This window comes from Apteryx mantelli, chromosome 23, assembly GCF_036417845.1.
Source record: "Apteryx mantelli isolate bAptMan1 chromosome 23, bAptMan1.hap1, whole genome shotgun sequence".
In the NCBI taxonomy this organism is placed as follows: Eukaryota; Metazoa; Chordata; class Aves; order Apterygiformes; family Apterygidae; genus Apteryx; species Apteryx mantelli.
Window position 1 is genome coordinate 326,568 of NC_090000.1, and position 21,395 is coordinate 347,962.

Here is a 21,395-nt window from a genome sequence, read left to right on the forward strand (position 1 = left end):
CTGGGTCCCGGCGGCGGCGGCGGCGGCGGCGGCGCCCCGCCTCGGTCCGCCCCGGCCCGGCCCCGAGCCGCCCCCGCGCTGGGAGCCGCCCGAGCCGCCGGGCCCCGGCGTGCGGCTCCGCCGGACGGCAGCGGGGGCTCCCGCCCGCCCCAGCCCCCGGGGAGCCGGGGAAAGGGCTGCCCGCGCCTCCTCGCCCGACGCAAACGCGGAGTCCCGGCGCCCGGAGCGGGAAATCTCCTCCGGCCGCAGCAAGCTGCTGCCCCCCTCCTTCAGGGCAGGCTCCAGCCCGACGGGAGGAGCAGACACGGCGCAAAGGCAGGCTGCGCTAGCTGCTCAGCCAGAACACATCCTTCCTTCCAGGCCTGCATCAGCACACTGGGGTACGGGAGCCGGGACATCTACAGGGAAACCAGGTCTTAACAGTAACTCAGGTGGGAACAGGGAAAGAACAAGGGATGAGGTAAGAAGGGGAAGGAATAGGCTAACTCCCCCTTGCGCAGTGCCCTGGGATTTGCTGGCCTTAGAGAGAGGGAGACGTGCTCACCTGTAGCTTTAATGCAGCCCTTCCCCAAACAGTTAACACTCAGCTATCTCTAACTGTGCTTTTACACACTTTTTTTTAAAACACAAACCAGAACTTGTGCTGAGGCTCCCAGTAGCAAATACAGCCCCCTAACTCTACGAATTGCCAAAAATTATTACAACGCACAAGATCTCCAAGTTGCTCTTGGCTCCAAGAACCACTGCTAGCTCTAGTGCAGTTTTGCTGAAAGGCAGTTTAACATTCAGTATCAGGGCACACCTAGAGAAAAAGCTCAACCACCTTCCTGTGGTCATACCTGAATGCTAATATGAAAATCCTCTCATTTTACTCATATTTTAAATGTGCTCCTTCTGTCTCCAGCTCTGGATTTAAGGCTTGAGCAGCACAAGCTGTCAAAGCTCACCCTAATACAACAGGACAAGAACCTGTTCAGATGCTTGTTTCAAGAAGCTCTGGAGCAGGAAAACACAACCTGCACACATTCAGAAGCAAAATTATTTTTAAGGGCAAGCAAACAAGATTGAAATCCTGCTCATGCAATTCCCACTTCTTTTGTGTTGGTCTGATATCATCTGCCTTGTCTTCTACAGCATGTATTGTGAAAAACCTAAGCAAGCCAGAAGAATCTCAGCCAGTTTCTTTTTATAATACTCTTTATTTGATTAAAGAATTTGTATTCTTGTATACACTGGAATGTGTTCTATTCCCTAGGCCATTATTGTACAGGGTTACAAAAACTTTCCTTTTTTTTTTTTTTATTACCCTCAAAATTTAAGAAAAACGCTCCTTTGATGTTTGAACTAAACTCGACTCCATTTTAAAATCATACAGACAAGCAACTCTTGAACACAACTGAATTAATAGGATTCATTGCCTACTTCGCTACAGAACAGGGTTTGCTTCCCTTCCCTTAGAACACACCACCCTCCCACGAAAAGAATAAGGGTTTATTTCCTCACCGGTGCATACTATTAACAGAGGAGAGACTGCTAACTTCTTTGGCAGATGACCCTGTGGGAACTGATACGCACTTATTCTCACGGAAGTACTCTTCTTGGAGCACAGTACGTGAGTTTTTAGGACTTCCGAGGACAGGCCGCTATTTGCTTTTCACCTGTGGCCTGACTCTCACACTGCTCAGAACCAGCAGCCCTTCCTACAGCAGCAGCTGTCAACAGCACAGCATCATGTTGTTGGCCAGTTACAGCCCAGCGGGAGTCAGGCTGGGACCACCGACCACTCAGTGACAGGCCCTGAATCAAACGGGTGAGATGAATTTTCTGTGGGATGAAGTAAATAATGCTATTCAGGCAGTCAGAGGAGGAAGAGTTCTGCGATGGCAAACAGCACGCTCAGGTGCTGTTCATGCTCCACAACGGTCAGATCAGTCCAGCACGTATTCTGGAAGCTAGCATTTCCTCCTCCTCCACCACAAAGGGCTGAGAAAAAACACTAGTTTCAGACAGGTCCTAACAGAACTTGCAATCTGCACACAGGCCGAATAAACCAGTCTCCATACCTGTTTACAGGTCTGCACCCTGGCAGGCAAAGTGGTTCAACTTACCAAGAAACTCGAGCGGCTCAAGTCAGGATACACAGATGGTTCTAAATGAATGACACTGCTTTAAAAACCTGGCCCAAGAGCTACTGCAATAGACAGCAGACCCTGACATGGGACGTGGGTCGCTTCTGGATGCTCCTTCCCCTGCAGCAGCAACTAGAGAATTCAGAGGTGCAGTCTCTGCTCCCTACAAGCCCACGCAGATCTAATCACACCAAACGGGAGGCCTACAGGCTTCCTGATAAGCCTGAACATAGGTTCATCACTGTAAAGCAGGGTTGAAGAGACAGCAAATGATGGCGCAGAGGCAAAAGGACTCAGCATGTGAGCTGACTCCCTCCTCCCCCCACACTCCTGCCACAGTCCCCACCATGGAAATCAGAGCCAACTTGTTCCACTTCTACCAGACAGAAGGGTCCAGTGAAGCAAAATGCCCTTGTGCATATTATCTTAACGCCTGCTTTCATCAATAGAAACGCAAGTTGAAGGCAGAGGAGAAATTAAAACGGCAGCACCAACAACAGAAGAGTGTGTGAAGCTTAACAAAGGAAGAGAATCATGTCTAGTACGCTCTGGGACTGAGCTCTGGTCAGCTTCGTGCAAGAAGGGGAAGTGTCAAAGCCGGGTTCTCTGCAGAGATCTTGTTTTTCTGCTGGCCAGTAAAAATCTGCCAAAGAAATTTGCAGCCTTTCCCCCCATGATCATGTCAATACTCTGCCAAAAAATGTCTGTGACCCAGGAACACTGCAGATGGCACAGAGCCATGTGTCTTAGCAGAGAGAGGGCTGCGGCGTTCCAGACATTCAGAATAAACTTCGGCCTCTTTTATTTTTTTTTTTTAATTTAAAAATTTCCTTCGCGATTCCTCACAGCTGGCATTACAGGATTTCATACTTGTCCACCAGGAAGGTGGTCTCAGTAGAAAACCTTACAGGACTGTTCCCATCTACCTGGGTCACTTTGGTAACCTGTGGAGATAACACACACAGTTAGTTCAGCATTTAACACTGTGCTCCCAAATCACAGCTAAGTAGAACTTTCTGATTAACTCTGAGACAGTCACAAGGATAAAATTAGCTCATCATTTTGAACCACAGGTCAGTACTGTAAGGAAGACCTTTGTTCTCCTGAAACCTGAGAACAGGAGAGAGATGACACTTATGTCCAACCTTTACAACTGCATGTCTCCTCAAAGCAGCCTACAAAGAGTTAAGCAGCACTTGTGAGCTACAGTTCAATGGAGGATAGACAGAGAGCTGTATGCCGAGAAGTCTTTTTGCTTGGAAGATTGACAGATTGTCTAACACAAGTTTGAGGGCAATTCATTATTACTTAGAAGAGGCATGAAGGCACAACTCAAACTGCAAGCAAATTCTAGGAAGCTGCGGTTAGCAGAACTATTCACTGGCACCAACAAATCTAGCTAAAAACATAATCTTGATACTAATGCCTAAGCCCTCACTAAATGGGACAGCAGCGCATACGCATCACACCCCACCATGGCAGTTTTCAGCCAAAGGATGACCTGAGGTAGCTTGAAAGAGGTAAGAATCACATCGTGAAGTACTGTGCCTGCAGGGCCATCTTCATTAGCGTTGCCTGCTCTTTCACCGAGACCAGTGGGAGGCAGAGGAAGGGGTAGTCTCAGATTCACAGAGAATTAGAGCAAAGCAAGAGCAGACCACAGCACTGTGACAAAGAGCTGTCCTTGAGGAAGGAGATGGCCTATCTCTCTGCCACCTATCTAGACAAGGGGATAGCACAATAGGGCAGACAGCTAAAGAACACCAGTGACATAGGTAAGTAGATGCCACAAATGTAGCCAGACAGGCTAAGGGCAGCTCTCATCAGCATTCTTAGCATGAAACAGCAACAGCATGTTCTGCAAGTGGCCCCAGCGCACTCAGCTCTTTCAGAGCAAGTCCTGCACCGGCAGTGACCATACCTGTATGTTGCAATAGTTCTTTTTGGAGACGAAGGAGACTTGCACTGGGAAGAAGTCGTTTGGCTGCCCTGCTATGCTGAATTCCAGGCTGCCGCTCTTGTTTTTGGCATCTATCACTGGCAGGCACCACTCAAGGAGATTTCTCCGGCTATCATGGCGATACTCACCATCGATCTCCCCAATCACTGGGGCACCGACACCAGACCTAGAGCAGGCAACAAGGAGCTACAATAGCTTATCTGTCTAGAGCTAAGGGTCTATGGGCTTGACAAGTGTACATGAGCCAGACCTACAAACCAGAAAAGGAAAGGAGCTGACTGGATACATGGAGGCACTTGTCAGCTCTGCCCATACGTGGAACGCTACTTACGGCAAAGGGATTGTGATGATCACATCGTTCAGTTCTAGGCTCTCCTCTTGCAACTCATATTCGATGTTAACATCACAACTGTTTCCACTTTCTGATGGCCAGCAGTTAACTGAGGACACAAAAACAGTACGCTAAACCATGTAATCTTTATGAGCGAAGCAGGTGTTCAAAAAATGATGCACTTCAAAAAGCACAGCACAATTATCAACAAGAAATTCTGACTTGAAGAACAGCAAAAAGCTTTTCTTTAAAAGCATTACTGAAAGCAGGACGCTAATGTGAACAACCAATACTATCTAAACAGAAGACACAAAGGTCTTCCCACCTCTGCCCTCTGGTAGTCTCACAATGTTATCGCACTCCAGAGCCAGCCGTGCTTCTGCAAGGCAGGGTACAAGCTGGCAACCTGCGGCTGAACATCAGCCTCTTCTGCCCAAGCTCCCCAGGCCATGTACGAAAGGCCACACGTGCACTTGAACTCACTTGTCAGCGGAATGAAGGACTCTTCTGTGGTCTGCAACCTCCATTTCAGCACACCCACGTCACTGTTAATAGGGAATGATTTCTCTGGGTTCTTCAAACCAATCTGCGATTCTGCAGTGAAGAGCTTCTTGTCCACATTTGGGTGGGTCTGAAATGGGAACATATTCCCAGACTGTGTCCATCACTGCAGTAATTTTAAGCCTTGGGACAGAACTGTACATAGATAACTCAGGTTCTAACAAGACGGCCCTATACATCCCCAAATATTTTCTTCTAGAAAACACACCCTTTCATTGTTCCCTGCTCAGAAGCCCTACTGAACCACATCTGTTTATCAACCCAGAATTCTTTCCAGAAAATGTTGTTCCATGAAGAAAAATCGACACCACTGGAATTTTTACCTGCAATTTAGCCCAGACACTCTAAGCAAGGGAAGTCCAGGGCTGACACTTACAGAACAACTGTAATGACTCTTAAAATCTGAAATAATGTTTTTAAAAAACATTTGTTCTTGAAGAAAAAGCAGCCTCCTAAAACGTTCCAACCTCACGCTACCTGGAAGAACACCCTGAAACCACAAGAATACTATTTCCATCAGCAGCCTTTATGCATATATTAACCCAAATGATGGCAGCCAAACTCAATTTAAATCGCAGCATCAAATGTGAAGAGTTTTTTTTAAAAGCAAAGGATCTTTGTTAGTTAACGTTCAAGTTACACTAGAAAGACAAGAGCCAACACTGGGTTTGATTTAATCTTCCCCCTGAAGCAGCACATGTGGGAGTACTGTTTAGAACTTGTTTATGAGACGAGCTAATAAGGAACCTACTACCTTATCAACAGACCTGCAGCCAGCTAAGTACAGACCAGTTCTTGGCCTGAAGAAGGATGGAGTAACGCAACATTTCAAAGCAAAACAATCTTCAGAGCTCAGTAAGGTAACAGAAATACAAAGGAAAAAAGGGAAGAACATCTCCCTAAGATTCTTCTGAGGTTATAGTAACCAGGAGCTCCAGTTTTGGCTACTGTTTTTGATACTTACAGCAATGGGAGGACCCAAGTGACCAGCGAGGAAACAGCTTTTTAGATAATAAATTCATTCTTCATTGGCACAGTAACTTAATTTTAACACTCCCGCTCCACAGCTAAAGCTCACGTGGTAAAACTAGCATCAAGCAACACACCAGACTGCTGCAAAGTCCAAGTGAAATCAGGTGGCATGCCAATGTGCATCAGTAGATAGATAAGGCTCTGAAGGTATGAAGATAAGCATGAGATTGTATTTTTCAAGTGAACTTCAGTCTTTTGAGCATGAGCTGGCCCTATATTTATGCTGCAGTAATGTCTGCAGCGACTATGGGCATTTCCAATGCATTTGCTGAGAAAGCTTGGACAAGAGCATAGCAGAGTGAAGCAGTTCCCATATTTTGCCCTGGAGAGCAGCAAAAGCATGTTCAGTAGCATGAAACACCAAACAGGCTTTACCTGCAACTGCACTCCCCTCTTGTCTTCATTTTCTACATGGAGGCGAATCCGTGCAAACTTTTCATCGGAGATGTGCAGTACGATCATGCCATGCAGCTCCATATTCTGCAACCCTCCATCACGGCCACAGGTCAAGGAAATTTTTTCTTCTATTTTCATGTGTACGCTAGACAGAAGAAAAAAACAGTATCTCAAGTCCCACATTTGCCATCTAATGGACAAGATGGAAGGTTAGCGTTCAGCAAGGATAGGCTGTATATTGAACAGGTGCTCAAAAGAGTGTGATAGCCCCAAATGGAATAGCATGGACAGCACAACAGAAGCAGATGGCAACACTGCTCCAGGAGGTTAACTCAGGGGCACATCGATCTACAGATACAAGCTTGGAATGAACAAAAGCCCAGATAAACAACAATATAGCATCTTGATATGCTGTTCACTGAAAATCCCATTAATTTGCAGCAGCTTGCCTCATGGCAGTAAAAGGTTCTGAACTGCTACATGGAAAACAAACTATGACTACATGTAACCTATGTCACAATTAAACAGGAAGTCTTTGTGTCTGGGGAATAGAAAAAATGGCAGCTACATTACCTTATCTGAAGGCAAAATCTCAGCTAAACAATGGATGTACATCCCATTTTAATTAAAGCAGTGTCTAATCGAATGAGCTATCTGCTTTTCTTTTTTTTGCTGTGCTTTCTAAGATTTTGCCCATTACCTTTTAACATACCAGATCAGCACACAAGAGTTTAACAGCAGGAAAAAGCCTGTTCTGAAAACTAAGGAGGAAGATTTTTATAACTCTTGAAGCAACATTGGGATCATACAGATAGCTATAAGAACACTGCTTTCAAAGCAAGGACAATACCTACCTCTCCATGTTGATGGGAGGAGCAAGAACTTTGGCTGCTTCTGTGGAGCGTTTACCTACAGAAGTCATGATATTTTCTCCTTCTGATTTCAGCTTGTCCACAAAGTTGTCCACCTCCTTCCCTTTAGCTCCAAGTTTCAGAGCTTTACTAGGACCTGAGGGCCTAAAAGACAAAATGCATAAGCATCTGCAAGTCAGTTTATGGCAACAGATTCATCCTTCCTCAGCTATCATCCATTATTATAACTGGACTGTCCCCACACTGCCAGAGTCACCTTTGCAGCCTTTTTCAGGGCAGACCAAGTATACAGCAGATGGTCTCGTATGTAGGATAACAGGTTACAATGTAGATGTGGATTCTGTTCCCAGTATTACCAGTACCTGGTACCTCATATTTTCAGATACAAAATGAGAAGTGCCCTGCCCATCAAGGACTTTATACCGACTATGAGATGCTCAGATGCTACAGTGACATATCACACATGCTCTTAAATAACAACAGGGTGGTCTAAAGAACATATAATGTGTACCGGTCTACAAGCACCCACATTAAAGGCTCAGAGGTCAACAAACACAGATCAGCAGAATTAAAGGGAGGGGCTCGACTGTATGAACAGGGACAGTAACCCAACGGGAGGGCTACACAGGTAAGCCATAATTAGAGTAGCACGCTTTTTGCAGGAGCAGGGAAGAGAAAGCTCTTGACCTCCAAAACATAGTGCCAACCTGGCCAAACACTGGCATACAGTCCGCAGGTGACTAGTGCCTTATGCACCGAGGCATGCCAGTTATTTTAGTGCCCCTCTTTATCAAAAAAATAAAATAAAATAAAATAAAGCAACAAGAAAACTAAGCCTCTGGAGGAGGATAACTGAAACCTTTTATTTGGGCACATAGTTTTCAGCCATGGCTAACTCCAAGGACCATTTGCTACCTACTGCACAGGTACCTGGCAGGTGCTGGTGCCACTTTGGGCTTCTCTGTTTCAATGATGGTCTCCGTGATCATTGCTGCAGTTGTGCCTCCAGATACAGCTGAACTACCAAAGCCACCAAAACCTGGTGCCTTTTTGCCCTGTCTCTCTGCATCCCTCCTGGCCTGCTGCAACTCCTTCGCTTTACGGCGCATCTCAGCTTTTGCCTCGCGCTCTTGAGTCTAAAGGGAAAGATAAAAGGCTGATAGAGCTTTGGGATCTCAGTCTGTGCCACACAGCAAGTAAAACTAAGCCGATTTGCTTATAAAGCCATTGTGAAGGAAAAGAAAACAAAAGATGAACATTTAGCTTAAAGAGAAGCAAAATAATGTTAAGACCCATATCAAAGCGGAATAACATTTTCACATTAAAATGCAGCATTTCCCAGACAGGGAATACCAAACATGAAATCACTTCTGCTCACCTCTCGGACAGCTCGGAACACTTTTTCTTCATGCGAGTCCATCTCAGTGAAGGTCCGAATTTGTGCCAGGTTTACGTTCTCACGGTAGCCCAGGGCAACAATTTCATCAAAGGCAAAAATCAGGTCGAAGCAGTGTTCAGAGATCTCATTCTCCTCCAGAGCTCGACAATATTCAGGGATCTAGGTAGGGAAAAACATGTGAAAGGAGTCTTCATAGAAACAGATGTGAATACGTCTTAACATTTTCTTTCCGCTATCCCCAGACTTCAAATTTGTGCTAGATCCCCCACAAGACCTCCATACCACTGAGCTTCTTGATGTTCCTTTCTGTTGTTGATAAACAACATGGTGAAGTTTTGCCACATTATTCATGTTATTTTTTCCTAACCCAAAATATTTAGACAACCTCTTACTTCTGCAACATTGTAACTCACAGAAACCTACGCAAACAAATACTGCGCAGCTGGAGAACTTCCTGAAGGTCCTCTGGTTGCATATGACAGAAAAGGGTTATAAAGTTAATATAAAGACATCTGCACAAATATGCTACTTATAAATGTCTTTGAAGTAGCATTATACTTGTGATAACCACATACTGTAATGTCACATTATTTTGTTTTTAGGAGGAGTATGATGTTGTCTTAAGAATACAGCAAACATTTCATGCTAAATTTACAGTAGCACCCTCCCTTCAATCTCACCATTTAAACTACAACCAAAAATTTTCTACATGTAATTCAAAAACACCGCAGAAACTTACAAGATGAAGCCCACTGCCTACTTCTGCGTCAGGAACAGGCTCTAGAAAATGAAAATCTGTACAGGTGGAGGCAAACAGCACTGCAGTAATAAGGTTCCCTTATAATAGCATTGTTTCAGGCTACATATACACTTTGCATACAGTGTTCTCAAGTGTAGATCCTTACCACTCTGGAGAAAAGTCGGAGTGTTTCCAGGTCTTCCAGGATGTTGCTGTTTTTGGTGGTGATCAGCACCATGTAGAGCTTCTCCATTGGCTGATATACATACCGCACACTCTCTGTTTCCACAAAAGTGTGCTGCTTCCCAGTGTTCATGAGTTTCGGGAAAGCTGCCAGCAGCCCCTCAATGCGGGTTCGAGTCATCTCCACAAACTGTCGGGAGACGATGGCCTTCCCCGCCTTTGTGCAGACGGCTGCCGCCAGTAGCACCTGGGGAGAACGCAAATACCTGCTCAGCTGCACCCTTCAGGGAGCAGGTCTCCAACACCACTCAGTCTCTGCAAGTCTGACGCACAATTCCTTGCTCAAAGAGAGAATAGTTTCCAGCTAGCATTAAATACAGGACTGTTTTGAAACGTGATGTTTCTCCTCAATGCCACTTCTATAGTAAAGTCATGTTAACAAAATATGGAAAGCTGTATCAATTTTAACAAAATATGGAAAGCTGTATCAATTTTAACAAAATATGGAAAGCTGTATCAATTACAGCACGTGGATGACTCTCCTGGGCATTTCATAGATGTTATCATACCAACAATACAAAGGCACTGAGGCAATTGCCCATTTACATTCTCTAATTCTCTCAAGACTACCAGCGTTTCCTTCTGAAGTTCCTCCTCAAGGAAAACCTGTTTCTTAATTTAGTCAACATAAGGCAGTTTCTGCAGCAAAAATCTTCTAAATCCCTAAACACTGTCTATTTACAGCCCCCTAATAATGAGGCAAGCGTTAGCAGTTCTCAAATGCAGACTAATTTAAAGCCCCACCTGACACCCAGGGCAACAGTGCTCTGTGTATGGCCAGGTGAGACACTCAGATACCTTGGTAAAACTGTCAAAGTCTTCCTGTACTGCCCTAGGAGCCCTGCAGCTTGACAACTTGGGGATAAACGTGTCCTGAAACGAACAGGCCAAAAGCAAGCTTCTGTTCTCTAACTACTCTGTAAAAGGTCTCAGAACACAATGCAAGAGGGCTAATTTGCACCAAGTTTTCAAACTGCACTCCTAACATGCAGCTCTTCTCTTTCATGGAGCTGTCCAGGAGCAGAGAGTACGGCAGCCTCTGCTGAGAGAAATGATGCTATGGATGGGAAACAAGGAGCAGGATTTGCTCCAGCAGAGAAAAACCTCACAGCTTTACGCTCCCTAATGATGAGGAAGACTGACCAACCATCTCCTGAGCCTGGTGGTACACACCTGTGCTAGAAATCACAAGGCCTTGCCAAAGACGACAGTCTTAATATCAGAAAAGATCTTTAAAATAAAGGCAGTTAAGTGTGCCTGGGGCAGTAACCGTGAGGACGCGCAGGTTGCAGCGGCACCGCCATCCCGTAGCCAGCAGCGCAGCTCTGCGCGAGTGCCCATCGCTCCCGAAGCCAGCGGCGACGATGCGCCCTCGCCGCCCCAAGCGCTGGCGACCCCGGCACAGCAGCAGCGCCTGCCCGGGCGCCGCTCCGCCCCGGGCGCCGCCGGTGCCGAGCCCCGCGCTACCCCCTGCGGGCCCCAGGGGCCGCGCGAGCACCGCCGGGGCTCGGGCCCCGCCCGGGCACCCCGCAGCCCCGCTCCCCGCCGGCCCGGCCCGGGAGGCGCGCAGCGCGGCGGGCGGCCCCGCGCAAGCCCACCCACCCGTCCCGCGCCGCTCCCCGCGCCCGCGGCCCGGCCCCGCCGGGCACCTGCTCCCGCCGGCGGCCCAGCCGGGCCCGGCGCGCCCGCGGGTAGGCCCCCGCAGCGGGCGGGCCCCCGCAGCGCCGAAGCGGGCGGCGAGGCGGCGCGGCGGCCGCGGCCCCGGCCGCGGCCCCGGCCCCTACCATGGCGGCGGCGGCCCTGGGCTCCCCGCTCGCTGCTCCGCACCGCCCGCGTCTCCTCGGGCAGCCCCACAAGATGGCGGCGCCGAGCCACGTCCCCAGCCGGAAGCGGCGCCACGCACGGCGGGGCGGGGCCCGAGGGGCCGGCGCTGCCCCGGCGGGAGGCCGCCGTCCTCCGGCCGCCGCCGCTGCTGCCGCCGCCGCCGCCGCGGGCTGCGCCGCGCCCTCTTCCCCTCGGGGCCGGGCCGGGCCGAGCCGCGCCGCGCCGCGCCGCGCCGCGGCCCCTCCAGCGCTGCGGGCGGCCCCTTCCCCGCAGCGCGCCGCTCGCCCTCCAGGGAGCGCTGACGGCAGGCGCTGCGCGACCATAGAGGCTGGCGGGACGGGAGCCCGGCGGGCCGCTCTAGGTGCGGGCGGCTAGCGAGGCGAGGTCTCGCGCGAGCAGGTCGCCATGGCGACGGCGCGGCGCCGGGCCCGGGCGCCATGGCGGAGCCGCGGGCGCTGGAGGTGAGCGGGCGGCGGAGGGCCGCGGGGCCGGATCGGGCCGCGCCGCGCCGCGCCGCCTCAGCCCGCCTCTCTGCCTAGAGCCGCCTCGTCGAGGACCAGCCGTACGACGAGAGCCTGGAGCTGCCCGAGCCCGAGGAGGCGGGCGGTGCGGCGGCGCGGCCGCCCGGGGCCCTCTCGCCGCCAGCGGGGCGCCGGCGGGGCCGGCGCGGGCCGGGGCCGGGATCGGGGTCGGGGCCGGCCTGGTCGGGCGGCGGAGCCCCGCGGGCGCGGCCCGGCCGTAGCAGCGACGAGGAGGGCGGTGGCAAGGTAGGAGCGGGCGCGGCGCGGCGCGGCGCGGCGAGGCGAGGCGAGGCGAGGTGAGGCGAGGTGAGGCCCGGTCCTGTCGCCCAGGAGGAGGCGGCGCCGCGCCGCGCCGCGGCCCCCAGCGAGGACGACGACGACGACGACGACGACGATGACGACGACGACGAGGACGACAGCTCCGAGAGCGACTCGGCCGACGACGAGGAGGAGGAGCGCGGCGCCCCGCCGGCGGGGTGAGGGCATCGCCGTCCCCCGGCCCTTACCCTCCCGCTCCCAAACCGCACACCCTGCGGGGAAGGGCTCCTCTGGTCTCCTCGTGGCTGCCCTTTGCAGATCATTAACCCCCCCGCATATCCACCACGCATAACTGTTTTGTGATCACCGATTCTTTAAAAAAACCCAACAAACTAACTCTCTGTCCTTGTGGTGCTGCTTTGGCTAGGATGCCTATGGCAAAAAGTAGTTCAGTATTGTTATCATATGCACGAACTCTTCTCTTGGGAGCATTACAAGATATTTCCTTCGTAATTTTGATGTACAGCTGGGTCCCGGTTCTTGCCTTTCTCCCTTTAGCATGCTTGTACAGAACCTCCTGTAATTTAATCTTCATCTGAACGTCCCTTCCTTTCTCTAGTGCCTACAATCCAGCAGACTATGATTATCTGCCAGTATCTACTGAAATTAAAGAACTCTTTGAATATATAAGGAGGTGAGTTGAAGGAGTTGTAGCCTGCATTTACTTCTTCTTTGAGTTAATGATAAATTTTGCAGGTAATTTCAGAGTTACCTGTGCTCTGTGTGTGTGTGTCTGTGTGTGTGTGTGTGTGTTTTTCAGGTATACTCCCCAAATAATAGAAATTGAGCACAAACTGCAGCCTTTCATTCCAGACTTCATTCCTGCTGTTGGAGACATTGATGCATTTTTAAAGGTATACAATTTTTCAGGTACCTCTCTATTTCCTGCTGCATGTGCTGAAAGAGTATGTAGCATTGCTGATTTTGACAGTCAGGCTGTGCAGCCAAGAGGCCAACCACACCATCTGTGCAGCGGTGAGATACCTTTGCTCTGAGTTGTGGGAGGTACAGTACTAGAGACCTAGGAAATCACACTCAAAATGATTATGACTGGTGTAGTCAGCTCCGTGACCTCTTAAAGCAAAGCATACATCATTTGAGGTAACAGCTATACCTTTCTTTGTCCAACACCTTGTGCATTTCAGGTACTGCTGTAATGACAACTCATACATTTGCTTTTTCAAAAGAGCAGGCCTACCAATTGCTTTTGGAGTCTGAAGATTAAACCACACAGAGGGTCTGTACTAAACAGCCTCTATTTCTCCTCCTTTGGAGTTACATAGAAAACAGGTTCTCTGTTTATCTGCAGGTTCCACGTCCAGATGGCAAACCTGACAGCCTTGGCCTGCTCGTCCTAGATGAGCCATCTACAAAGCAGTCGGATCCCACAGTGCTCTCTCTTTGGTTAACAGAGAATTCCAAACAGCACAACATCGCAGTGAGTTATGAGGGGAAAGGAGACATTTACTGCACACCATAGGAAAAAATTACATTTTACTCTTACTTTTGTGACTGTATGAATACAATGTTGCAGCAAAACTGATAACTTGGCTTTAAAAACAGAAAAAAGGGGAGAAAAAAAAAAACTTTCCTACCTTTAGATTGAAATGCATCTAAAACCTTGCTTTGGGGAAGTCTTAGTATAGACTTTGTATCTATTTGTTTCCTTCAGCTGAAGTTTTGTTTCCTTTTGTTTGTCACTACCTGGTTTTACTCAGCATTTTGTTTCCCAGCTGCTCTTCTGTCTGCAGAAACCAGTTGGCATAGTGCAGCTAGGAAAGAGCAAATGCAAAGTTCAATCAGGAGTGAACACAGGGTTTGCAAAAATCCACCACAATGTATTTTCAGATTCATATTTTTGTTTTTAGCAGCAGATAAAAGTGAAGAGTATAGAGAATGCAGAAAAGAACCCCAAAGCCATTGACAGCTGGATTGAAAGTATCAGTGAGCTGCATCGTTGCAAAGCCCCTGCCACTGTCCATTACACCAGGTGAGTCATTACACCAGCTCTCCTTTACGCTAGCAGCTGCATGTACTTGTGCAGTGTAAAATGGGGTCAGCGGAAGGCTAGTAGCAGAGCCTAGGAGTGCTGAGTGGAACTATCCAAGTGATGCTAAGAGGGAGAAGGCATTTGTGGCTTTACAGGGCAGTCATCCAATCTATGTATGCAGGACGCTCACTTCCCCCTCTGCCCTTCTCTTTCTTTGTGTAACTTAGCTCAACAGCTAGGACATCTAACCTGCAACTTCACGCAAGCAGTGAGTTTGCCAAAAAGTGAAAAACCTGAGTAAATCAGGGGAGGCAAGACTATTATTCTTACCATGTCCTGATTCAGTTCTCAGCTGCTGTGGCACTCCCTTCTGCCCAAACTCTTAATTTGGAGCTGTCCAGCCTCACTCAAAAGGATATGCTGTTTCCAGCATCTTCCTTTAGCCACAGTGCCAAGCACAAACATTACACCTTTAAAGCTTAGTCTTGGTTTCTTAAAAATGCCTGAATTGACACTCTGCAGACATGCTGTCCCACAACAGGACAGAACAGAGGCTGTCCCATTTACACCAGTCTGGCAGTAGGAGACCATTTCCATTGCCTGCATATAATCCTGAAGTATGTGGTTTTTCCTCCCCTTGCAGACCAATGCCTGACATTGAAACTCTCATGCAGGAATGGTTACCAGAATTTGAAGAGCTCTTGGGAAAGGTATGTTGTCCAAGTGATGAGTAGTTAGCTCAGTGCATGATATTAGTAACCTTCTTGCATGTAATCTAGGTTTCTGTTCCGCTTTGACTGCTTCGCCTGTAGCCTGATCAGTTTAGGTTTGTTCCTCACCTACCCTTTCTCCCTTACCAGGGGACAGGGGAGCAGCCTAATGCCTGAATTCCCAGCCACGGCCCAGGTAGCCTCTGTGCTGGGCCTAACATTAGCACATGCTCTCAGGCTCTTGCTGTATGCGGACGGAGCTGACAAACCCCTCTGTTCCAGGTGGGTCTCCCAACTGCGGAGATAAACTGTGGCCTGGCTGAGTACATCGACATGATATGTGGTAAGCAGAGAATATCGCTGTCTTCCCCTCATTTAAAGGCATCCGATTGTCCCTAGCCCAGAAGCTGCCAGAAAATAGAAATATGAAGCTTTAAAAGATACTGTGAGGTAATGATATTATCTCATGCTGGTCTCAAGAGGACATCTCAGGCAGTTATAAGCTCGGCGCTATTCCTCAGGCAGGGGCTTAGGTTCTGTCTGCTCTGCTGAGCAGGCTGATGAGAGTGATCGGAGAACTCTCCTTCTGTGCCAAGAATTTAGATGGAAAAAAAGGCAATCCAGTACTTCTAGATGCACTTGGTCCTTCTGAATATTCAGGACAGACCAACTCCAGTCATGTACACCACTGACTGCTGAAGACACAAGTGTGCAGCTAGCCCAGCACTGTGTTACTAAAAGCAAGAGGCCTATATAGATGCCAGTTCAGCCCCGAGAAGTCAAGACCATTTTCAGCTGCCTGCAATGGGAAGTGGACTCTTGTGCCAGACATGTGCCGTCTTTGATGAACAAAGGCGCAAGCAATGGGAGGCAGTGAGAAGTTCAACTTGTACTTACAGCGCTCTCTGCAGGGCAGTACAGCCCAGGTGTTCTCACGCACTTCTGATATTTGTTTGCAGCCATTCTGGACATCCCTGTGTACAAGAGTCGGATCCAGCCTCTACACGTCCTCTTCTCTCTCTACTCGGAATTCAAGAACTCACAGGTGAGCGATGCCAGCCAGGCTCCGCTCACTCAGCTGGGAGCATTACAAAACTTCTGTCCTGAAATCTAGCCTTGCTACACTGTGTGCATTGCAAACTACTAATAGGCCAACATAAAAGGGGCCCAAAGAACATGTTCAAAGCTTCTCATTTTCCTAATATCTCAGAGAAATGATGTTGGTATTGCAGCATTACACGAGGAGCCTTTGATTTACCACAAGGCTGGGATACATCATTGTTTAACAGTCCAGCATAAGTCCAGAATATTTTTCCCAGTGAAGTCACGGTGACTGTGCCAAGCACAGACAGGAACTTGGACAGCACTAGGTTGGAAACCCCAGAGGCCAACACGAGGCTCTAGGTAGCTGCTGACCACACAGGTCACCCAGAGGGAAAGCGGCTTGTGTTTTCAGATGCTGTGTATATTCTAGTTATTGAGAGTTAAATCTTTGCACTAATGCATTCTTTTTCCTGCAGCATTTCAAATCCCTGGCTGAAGGGAAGAAGGCTAGGAGCCCTCCATCCAACCTGCCTTCCCAAGCAGCAGAAGCAGAAGTATTAAGCTTTACATGAAGCTTCACCTTAAACCCTAATCTCCTGGATCAAAATCTGCTGCTGGGTTTAGAGATTTGACCAAACCAAGTTATAAGGCAAAGCACAGCATTCCAAAAGACTCCCATATTTTATGGACACTGCTAAGCTGCTAGGGAATCATAGAGTAGGGTTTTATTCATAGCATTTGTTGCAGATGCTGCCTAATCCCTCCCTTTTGACTTGTTCCCAAGGAATACAGCATTAAACTAGCTCTTCCAAATGAGAGACTCCACATGACACACTACAGAGTACAGACTTGTAGAGTGCACCTTACAAGCCCTGCAGCAGGTGGAAATAAATTCCATGCTCAGACACCAAACTGATTCACCTGGTGTTTTCCAAGGTCTTACTGTACTCCAGGGATCTCAGATCTCCTCTGCCCCTTGTTATTGAGTCCCTTTTTCTATTCTCGAGTCAGTTTGTTATGGGCAACAGTATCATTGCTTCCTTTCTACATTTTGTGCCAAAAAGAGTTTGGGAAAGCAGGAAGAGCTTGGCAGGGGACAGTGCTCTTTGCTTACCTCTCACTGCATGCGGGTGGCAGCAGGTGACACAAGACGCATTCGTTTTAGGCTCCCGGTGGGTCAAAGGCTGATGAAAGCAGCGTGTTAACTGGAGGAGTTTTTACATTTCTTGCTCCCACCAGCTGTTTTAATGGAGTTCAGCGGAGAAACAAATGATGAGGAGAAATAACCAGTACAGCACTACACAGACACTTGAGTTTAGTTTATTGCTGTTGGGAAGACTCTTTGCAGCCACTGGCATGTTGCCTGCCCACATGTCTGTCACAGCTCTGGCAGAGGCGGCGAGGTTCCTAGAGCAAGCAGGTCACAAACCTGCTAAACCCCAGGCTGGTGCTTACCCTTGCTCTGGGAGGAATCGAAGCAGTAGCAGCTTGACAGAGTCTGTCTATAAACAGCTTTGCTGCATTTTGATGATAATCTATTTTTAAAGCGCATAAGTTAAATAAAAACATGCCTTGGCTAACAGCACAGCTACTGAAAACAATTAAGGGAGCTACTGCCAGCTCGCTGCTCCAATGCATAGCTTAATGTATTGCCAAGGGGCTGCTCAGCGCCAGCAACCCAGCATGACTCCCTGGCACCCTCAGGCGTGCTCGTTCCGACACGTACCCAGTGCCAGGCAGCCCCTGGAGCTCTGGCCACTTGCTAGTGATGAGAGAGCTCACCGGTGGCTTCAGGAGTTGCTCTGTCCAGAAGCATGTTCATGAAGTAAGGGAGACTGGCACCCTGGCAGGGGACACAGCTCACAAGTGGCTGTTACTAAGGATAAGAGCCGGGACACGGGAGCAGCCCAGGGTGCAGAGCAGCCTCCTGGAGCAAAATGGCAACTAGGGGGTGGTTTCTCTCAGGACTTGGCTGCACAGGCCCCAGGCATTCCCATACTGCCATTACCTACACGTAGCTGCATGAGGGTGTCTGAGGCAGGGCAGAGATTCCTGTCCCCAAAATGCCATTCCCAGAGGCGCTTCCCTTTACAGGAAGTTGACCTGGTTCCTTTGGTGTTAATGCTGGGGTTATTGGTACATCACTGCTCCACCTCTTCTTCACCAGTACTGGAGCAGCACAGGGAGCCATCACGGTATTTCTGTCTCTGCTCACATGAGCAATGTTTTTCCTGCTGCAAGGGCAGCGTGGAACAGGAACACCCTGCAGGCAGCTGGCATTTCTGCTGCTACCCTGTTCTCAGGTGCTCTTGTCCATCTCAGACCAAAGGAAGTAGAACAGTCCCTTTCTCCCTCATGCGACACCTCCCCAAAACACTGGGTGCCCACCCATACTTCCCAAGATGACACCTGATTCTCAGTATTTTGGAATGCAGGTGATCTGGGCAATTAAAGCCTAGTTCTGCCTGATGGCAGCCGAGTTGGCAGGCACACAAATTATTAATATACTAGGCAGAAAAGCCAGGATCAGAAGGGGTTTTAGGAATCCTCAGCATTAGCAAGTCCCTGGGCCTCAGAGAGGCCAAACCCCCTTGATCTGGGAGGGGAAGGCTCTCCGCCAGGGGCTCTGCAGGACACCTGTGCCCACCCACTCTCCCCTAGCGGGATTGCTCCCCGGCCTGGGCTCACCAGAGCTAGTCTGCACTGCAGGTCCTCAACGAGAACAGCTAGGCTTCTGGTGGGCGAGGAAGACAGGCAACCTCCAGAGTGATGAGCAAGGAAGACATGGAGATTTTGGATGCTTGCAGTATTGCTTGTATCCCACCTGGAGTGCTGGCACGGACCACGGAGGGAGTCTGGTTGCTGGCTGGGATCCTGGGAGGGTCTGGGGGAAGAGCGGCCTGGGAGGGGGCTGCAGTGCTGCAGAGCTGATGGACTCTCCTGGAGAGGGTTAACCGAGGCTCACAGGCGTCATGCCACATCTCACAGCCAGATCTCATCGCTGCTCATGCTGGACACTTTGTAAATGTAGCCAGTCATTGGGAACCGGACGAACCCTGCAAGGCAAAGACAACGATTGCCGTAGCCTTCTGGAGCAGCTGTAGAGGCCAGCACATCCGCTGCACGGCTTTCAAGGCTGCCCGCCCACCAAAACTCCCCTCACCGAGGCTGCTGAGCACCAGGGTCTTCTCCAGCTCCGGCTGGGCCCTCTCCTCCGCCTTGGCACCAGTTCCCGCGTCTCCAGGGCTGGCTACGGGGAAGGAAGGAAGGATGGACGGAAAGAAGGAAGGGGGTTAGAGTGAGAAGCGTTGCAGCCCTTACCCGGGGTCCCCGCGTGGTAGGCAGCTGTCCCCACGGCTCAGCGTCCCCAGGGCTCACCTCTGGGCTCCTGCGCCAGGTCGCTGAGGCGCAGGTTGGGCGGCAGGGACTGGTTCTCGCGGGGCAGCCGCACACCCTCAGGCTGCAGGCAGCCGGAGCACCTGGGACAGGAGCAGCAGCTGAGCGCAACACCCTGCAGCCGGACAGCCCCGGGGCCCCGGGACACAGCGAGGGCCCTGACGCAGGGGCGCTCGGGAGGCTCCAGCACTCCCTGGGGAGCGCGGGGGAGGCGGGTGTCAAGAGAACGCTTTCTCCCCCAAATGGAGCCCTGCGAGGAGCGAGGGGGTTACCTTGGAGGCAGGGGCGCGGGTCCAGGGAGCCCTGCAGGAAGGAGGACGTCAGGCAGCGGCAGTGCGGGTACAGCGGTGCCCTGGCCCCTGCCTGCCCTTACCTGGCTCCGGCTCCGGCTTCGCCCGGCAGCACGCCACGCAGGCGGTGAGCCAGCCCAGGCCCAGCAGGGCGCCCAGGGCCAGCGCTCCGCCGACAGCGACCCCCAGGAGCGGCAGCTCCAGGCGGGCGTCCAGCAGACCTGCGCGAGCACCGGGGGCCCTCAGCACCCGCCGCGCCATCCCCGTCCCCATCCCCATCGGAGACAACGGCACCTACCTGGGGCCGGGACGGAGGCGTTGGCGACGCCCAGGCCATTGGCGGCACTGACGGAGAAACTCCCGGCCGCAGCGCCGAGGCGCAGGCGCACTGTGTGGTTGGCGAGCGTGGGGTGGCTGCCGGCATCCAGGGTGAGGAGCTCAGAGGCATTGGCCACCGCGCGCCCGTCCGGACCGACCCAGGTGACGGCGGCGGGCGGGTTGGCCTGCACCAGCGCCAGCAGCACCACGAGCAGCCCTGGCCCCTCGGCCTCCGCGTACCGGGCGTCTGCGCGCAGGATCTCGGGCGCGACTGGGCGGGCGGACACGGCCGTGAGAACGGCGCTGGGGCTTGCCAGCGCCCCGTGAGCCACACTGCCCTTAGCCAGCCCCACACAGACGAGGGCAGCTCTCATTAGCGAGAGCACCCATAGCTTACACTGCACGTCGAGGCGGACGGAGGCGTTGGCGACGTCCCCGGAGGCCGGGTCGGTCAGGGCACAGGTGAGCTGGCGGTCGGTGCGTCGGGCGGTGAGGGTGAAGGTGCTGGCGGCGCTGTGCTCCGCAGGGCTGTCGGGTTCCTGCTGCCGGCCATCGAGGTACCAGGCGAGCGTGGCGGCGGGGCGCGGGGCCCGGCAGGTGAAGGCCCGGCTCTCCCCCTCGTGCAGCGCCCGCGCTGCCAGCACCCGCCCATCGATGGTGGGGCCCAGCCCTGCCAGAGAGGCCGAGGGCGTCACAGCGGCGGCGGGTGGGAGCCGCGCGCCAGGCACCCCGCGTGGGCTCACCTGCGGGGCAGAGCGCCGGGATGCACAGCAGCAGCAGCAGCCGGGCCAGGGCTGCCCCTGGCGAGCCCCTGCAATGCCCCATTGCACCACCGGCTCCGCGCTGCAGCAGGGCAGGGCCCGAGGTCGGGCCGGGCCGCGGGGCCGGTGCCGGGCAGCCCCTGCACACGGCAGGGCCGGGGGACACGGCTGCCTGCAGTGCGGCGCTGAGCGCGGGCCGCTGCGGCCACGCAGAGCCACAGGGGCGGCACGGGGGCGGTCCCCAGCTCGGCCCCGAGCGTTCCCGGCGCTCGTCCTCCCCAGCGCGGTGCGTCAGTCCATCCTGCCCTCCGCGGCAGCGCTGCGCTGACGAGCCCTGCTACGGCGCAGGCATCCCGCTGCCGGAGACCAACGTCCCCACGTCCTCCGCCCCCACCGGTTCGGCACGGCTCAGCCCCACATCCCACGTGTAGGGCTGCACATCCGTCTGCCCTGGCAGGAGTGCCCAGGCCCCCTTTCCCAGCATGCACACCCAGAGGGGGCGAGTTATCCGACCACCGCGCACGGCGCTGCACCCAGAGCCTCAGTGCCAGGCAGGCAGGA

General features: G+C 51.8%; 3 protein-coding genes across 4 annotated transcripts; 1 reads left to right on the top strand and 2 right to left on the bottom strand.

Annotated features, from left to right (window-relative positions):
- Positions 1-1,179: 1,179 nt before the first annotated feature.
- ARCN1 (archain 1) lies at positions 1,180-11,531 on the bottom strand. The gene is made up of 10 exons (XM_067310003.1): positions 11,447-11,531; positions 9,586-9,849; positions 8,660-8,839; positions 8,212-8,417; positions 7,264-7,425; positions 6,389-6,554; positions 4,904-5,051; positions 4,421-4,529; positions 4,051-4,255; positions 1,180-3,073 (listed from the first exon to the last, which is right to left on the bottom strand). The coding sequence occupies exons 1-10, from the start codon at positions 11,447-11,449 to the stop codon at positions 2,984-2,986; spliced, it is 1,533 nt and encodes a 510-aa protein (XP_067166104.1). The 5' UTR covers positions 11,450-11,531; the 3' UTR covers positions 1,180-2,983.
- A 377-nt stretch (positions 11,532-11,908) lies between these two features.
- Positions 11,909-16,981, top strand: IFT46 (intraflagellar transport 46). Its single transcript, XM_067310162.1, has 10 exons — positions 11,909-11,947; positions 12,338-12,483; positions 12,885-12,959; positions 13,086-13,179; positions 13,635-13,763; positions 14,194-14,315; positions 14,959-15,025; positions 15,308-15,368; positions 15,985-16,070; positions 16,546-16,981. Exons 1-10 carry the CDS (start codon positions 11,924-11,926, stop codon positions 16,639-16,641), a joined length of 900 nt encoding a protein of 299 aa, XP_067166263.1. The 5' UTR covers positions 11,909-11,923; the 3' UTR covers positions 16,642-16,981.
- A 79-nt stretch (positions 16,982-17,060) lies between these two features.
- Positions 17,061-20,987, bottom strand: TMEM25 (transmembrane protein 25). Of its 2 annotated transcripts, XM_067310161.1 has the most exons (8): positions 20,817-20,987; positions 20,471-20,743; positions 20,054-20,344; positions 19,839-19,976; positions 19,738-19,768; positions 19,448-19,548; positions 19,233-19,319; positions 17,061-19,125 (listed from the first exon to the last, which is right to left on the bottom strand). In XM_067310161.1, exons 1-8 carry the CDS (start codon positions 20,896-20,898, stop codon positions 19,052-19,054), a joined length of 1,077 nt encoding a protein of 358 aa, XP_067166262.1. In that variant the 5' UTR covers positions 20,899-20,987; the 3' UTR covers positions 17,061-19,051. The 2 variants fall into 2 exon arrangements, with proteins under 2 accessions (XP_067166262.1, XP_067166261.1); XM_067310160.1 differs by having other exon boundaries at positions 20,054-20,743.
- Between the last annotated feature and the right edge of the window lie 408 nt (positions 20,988-21,395).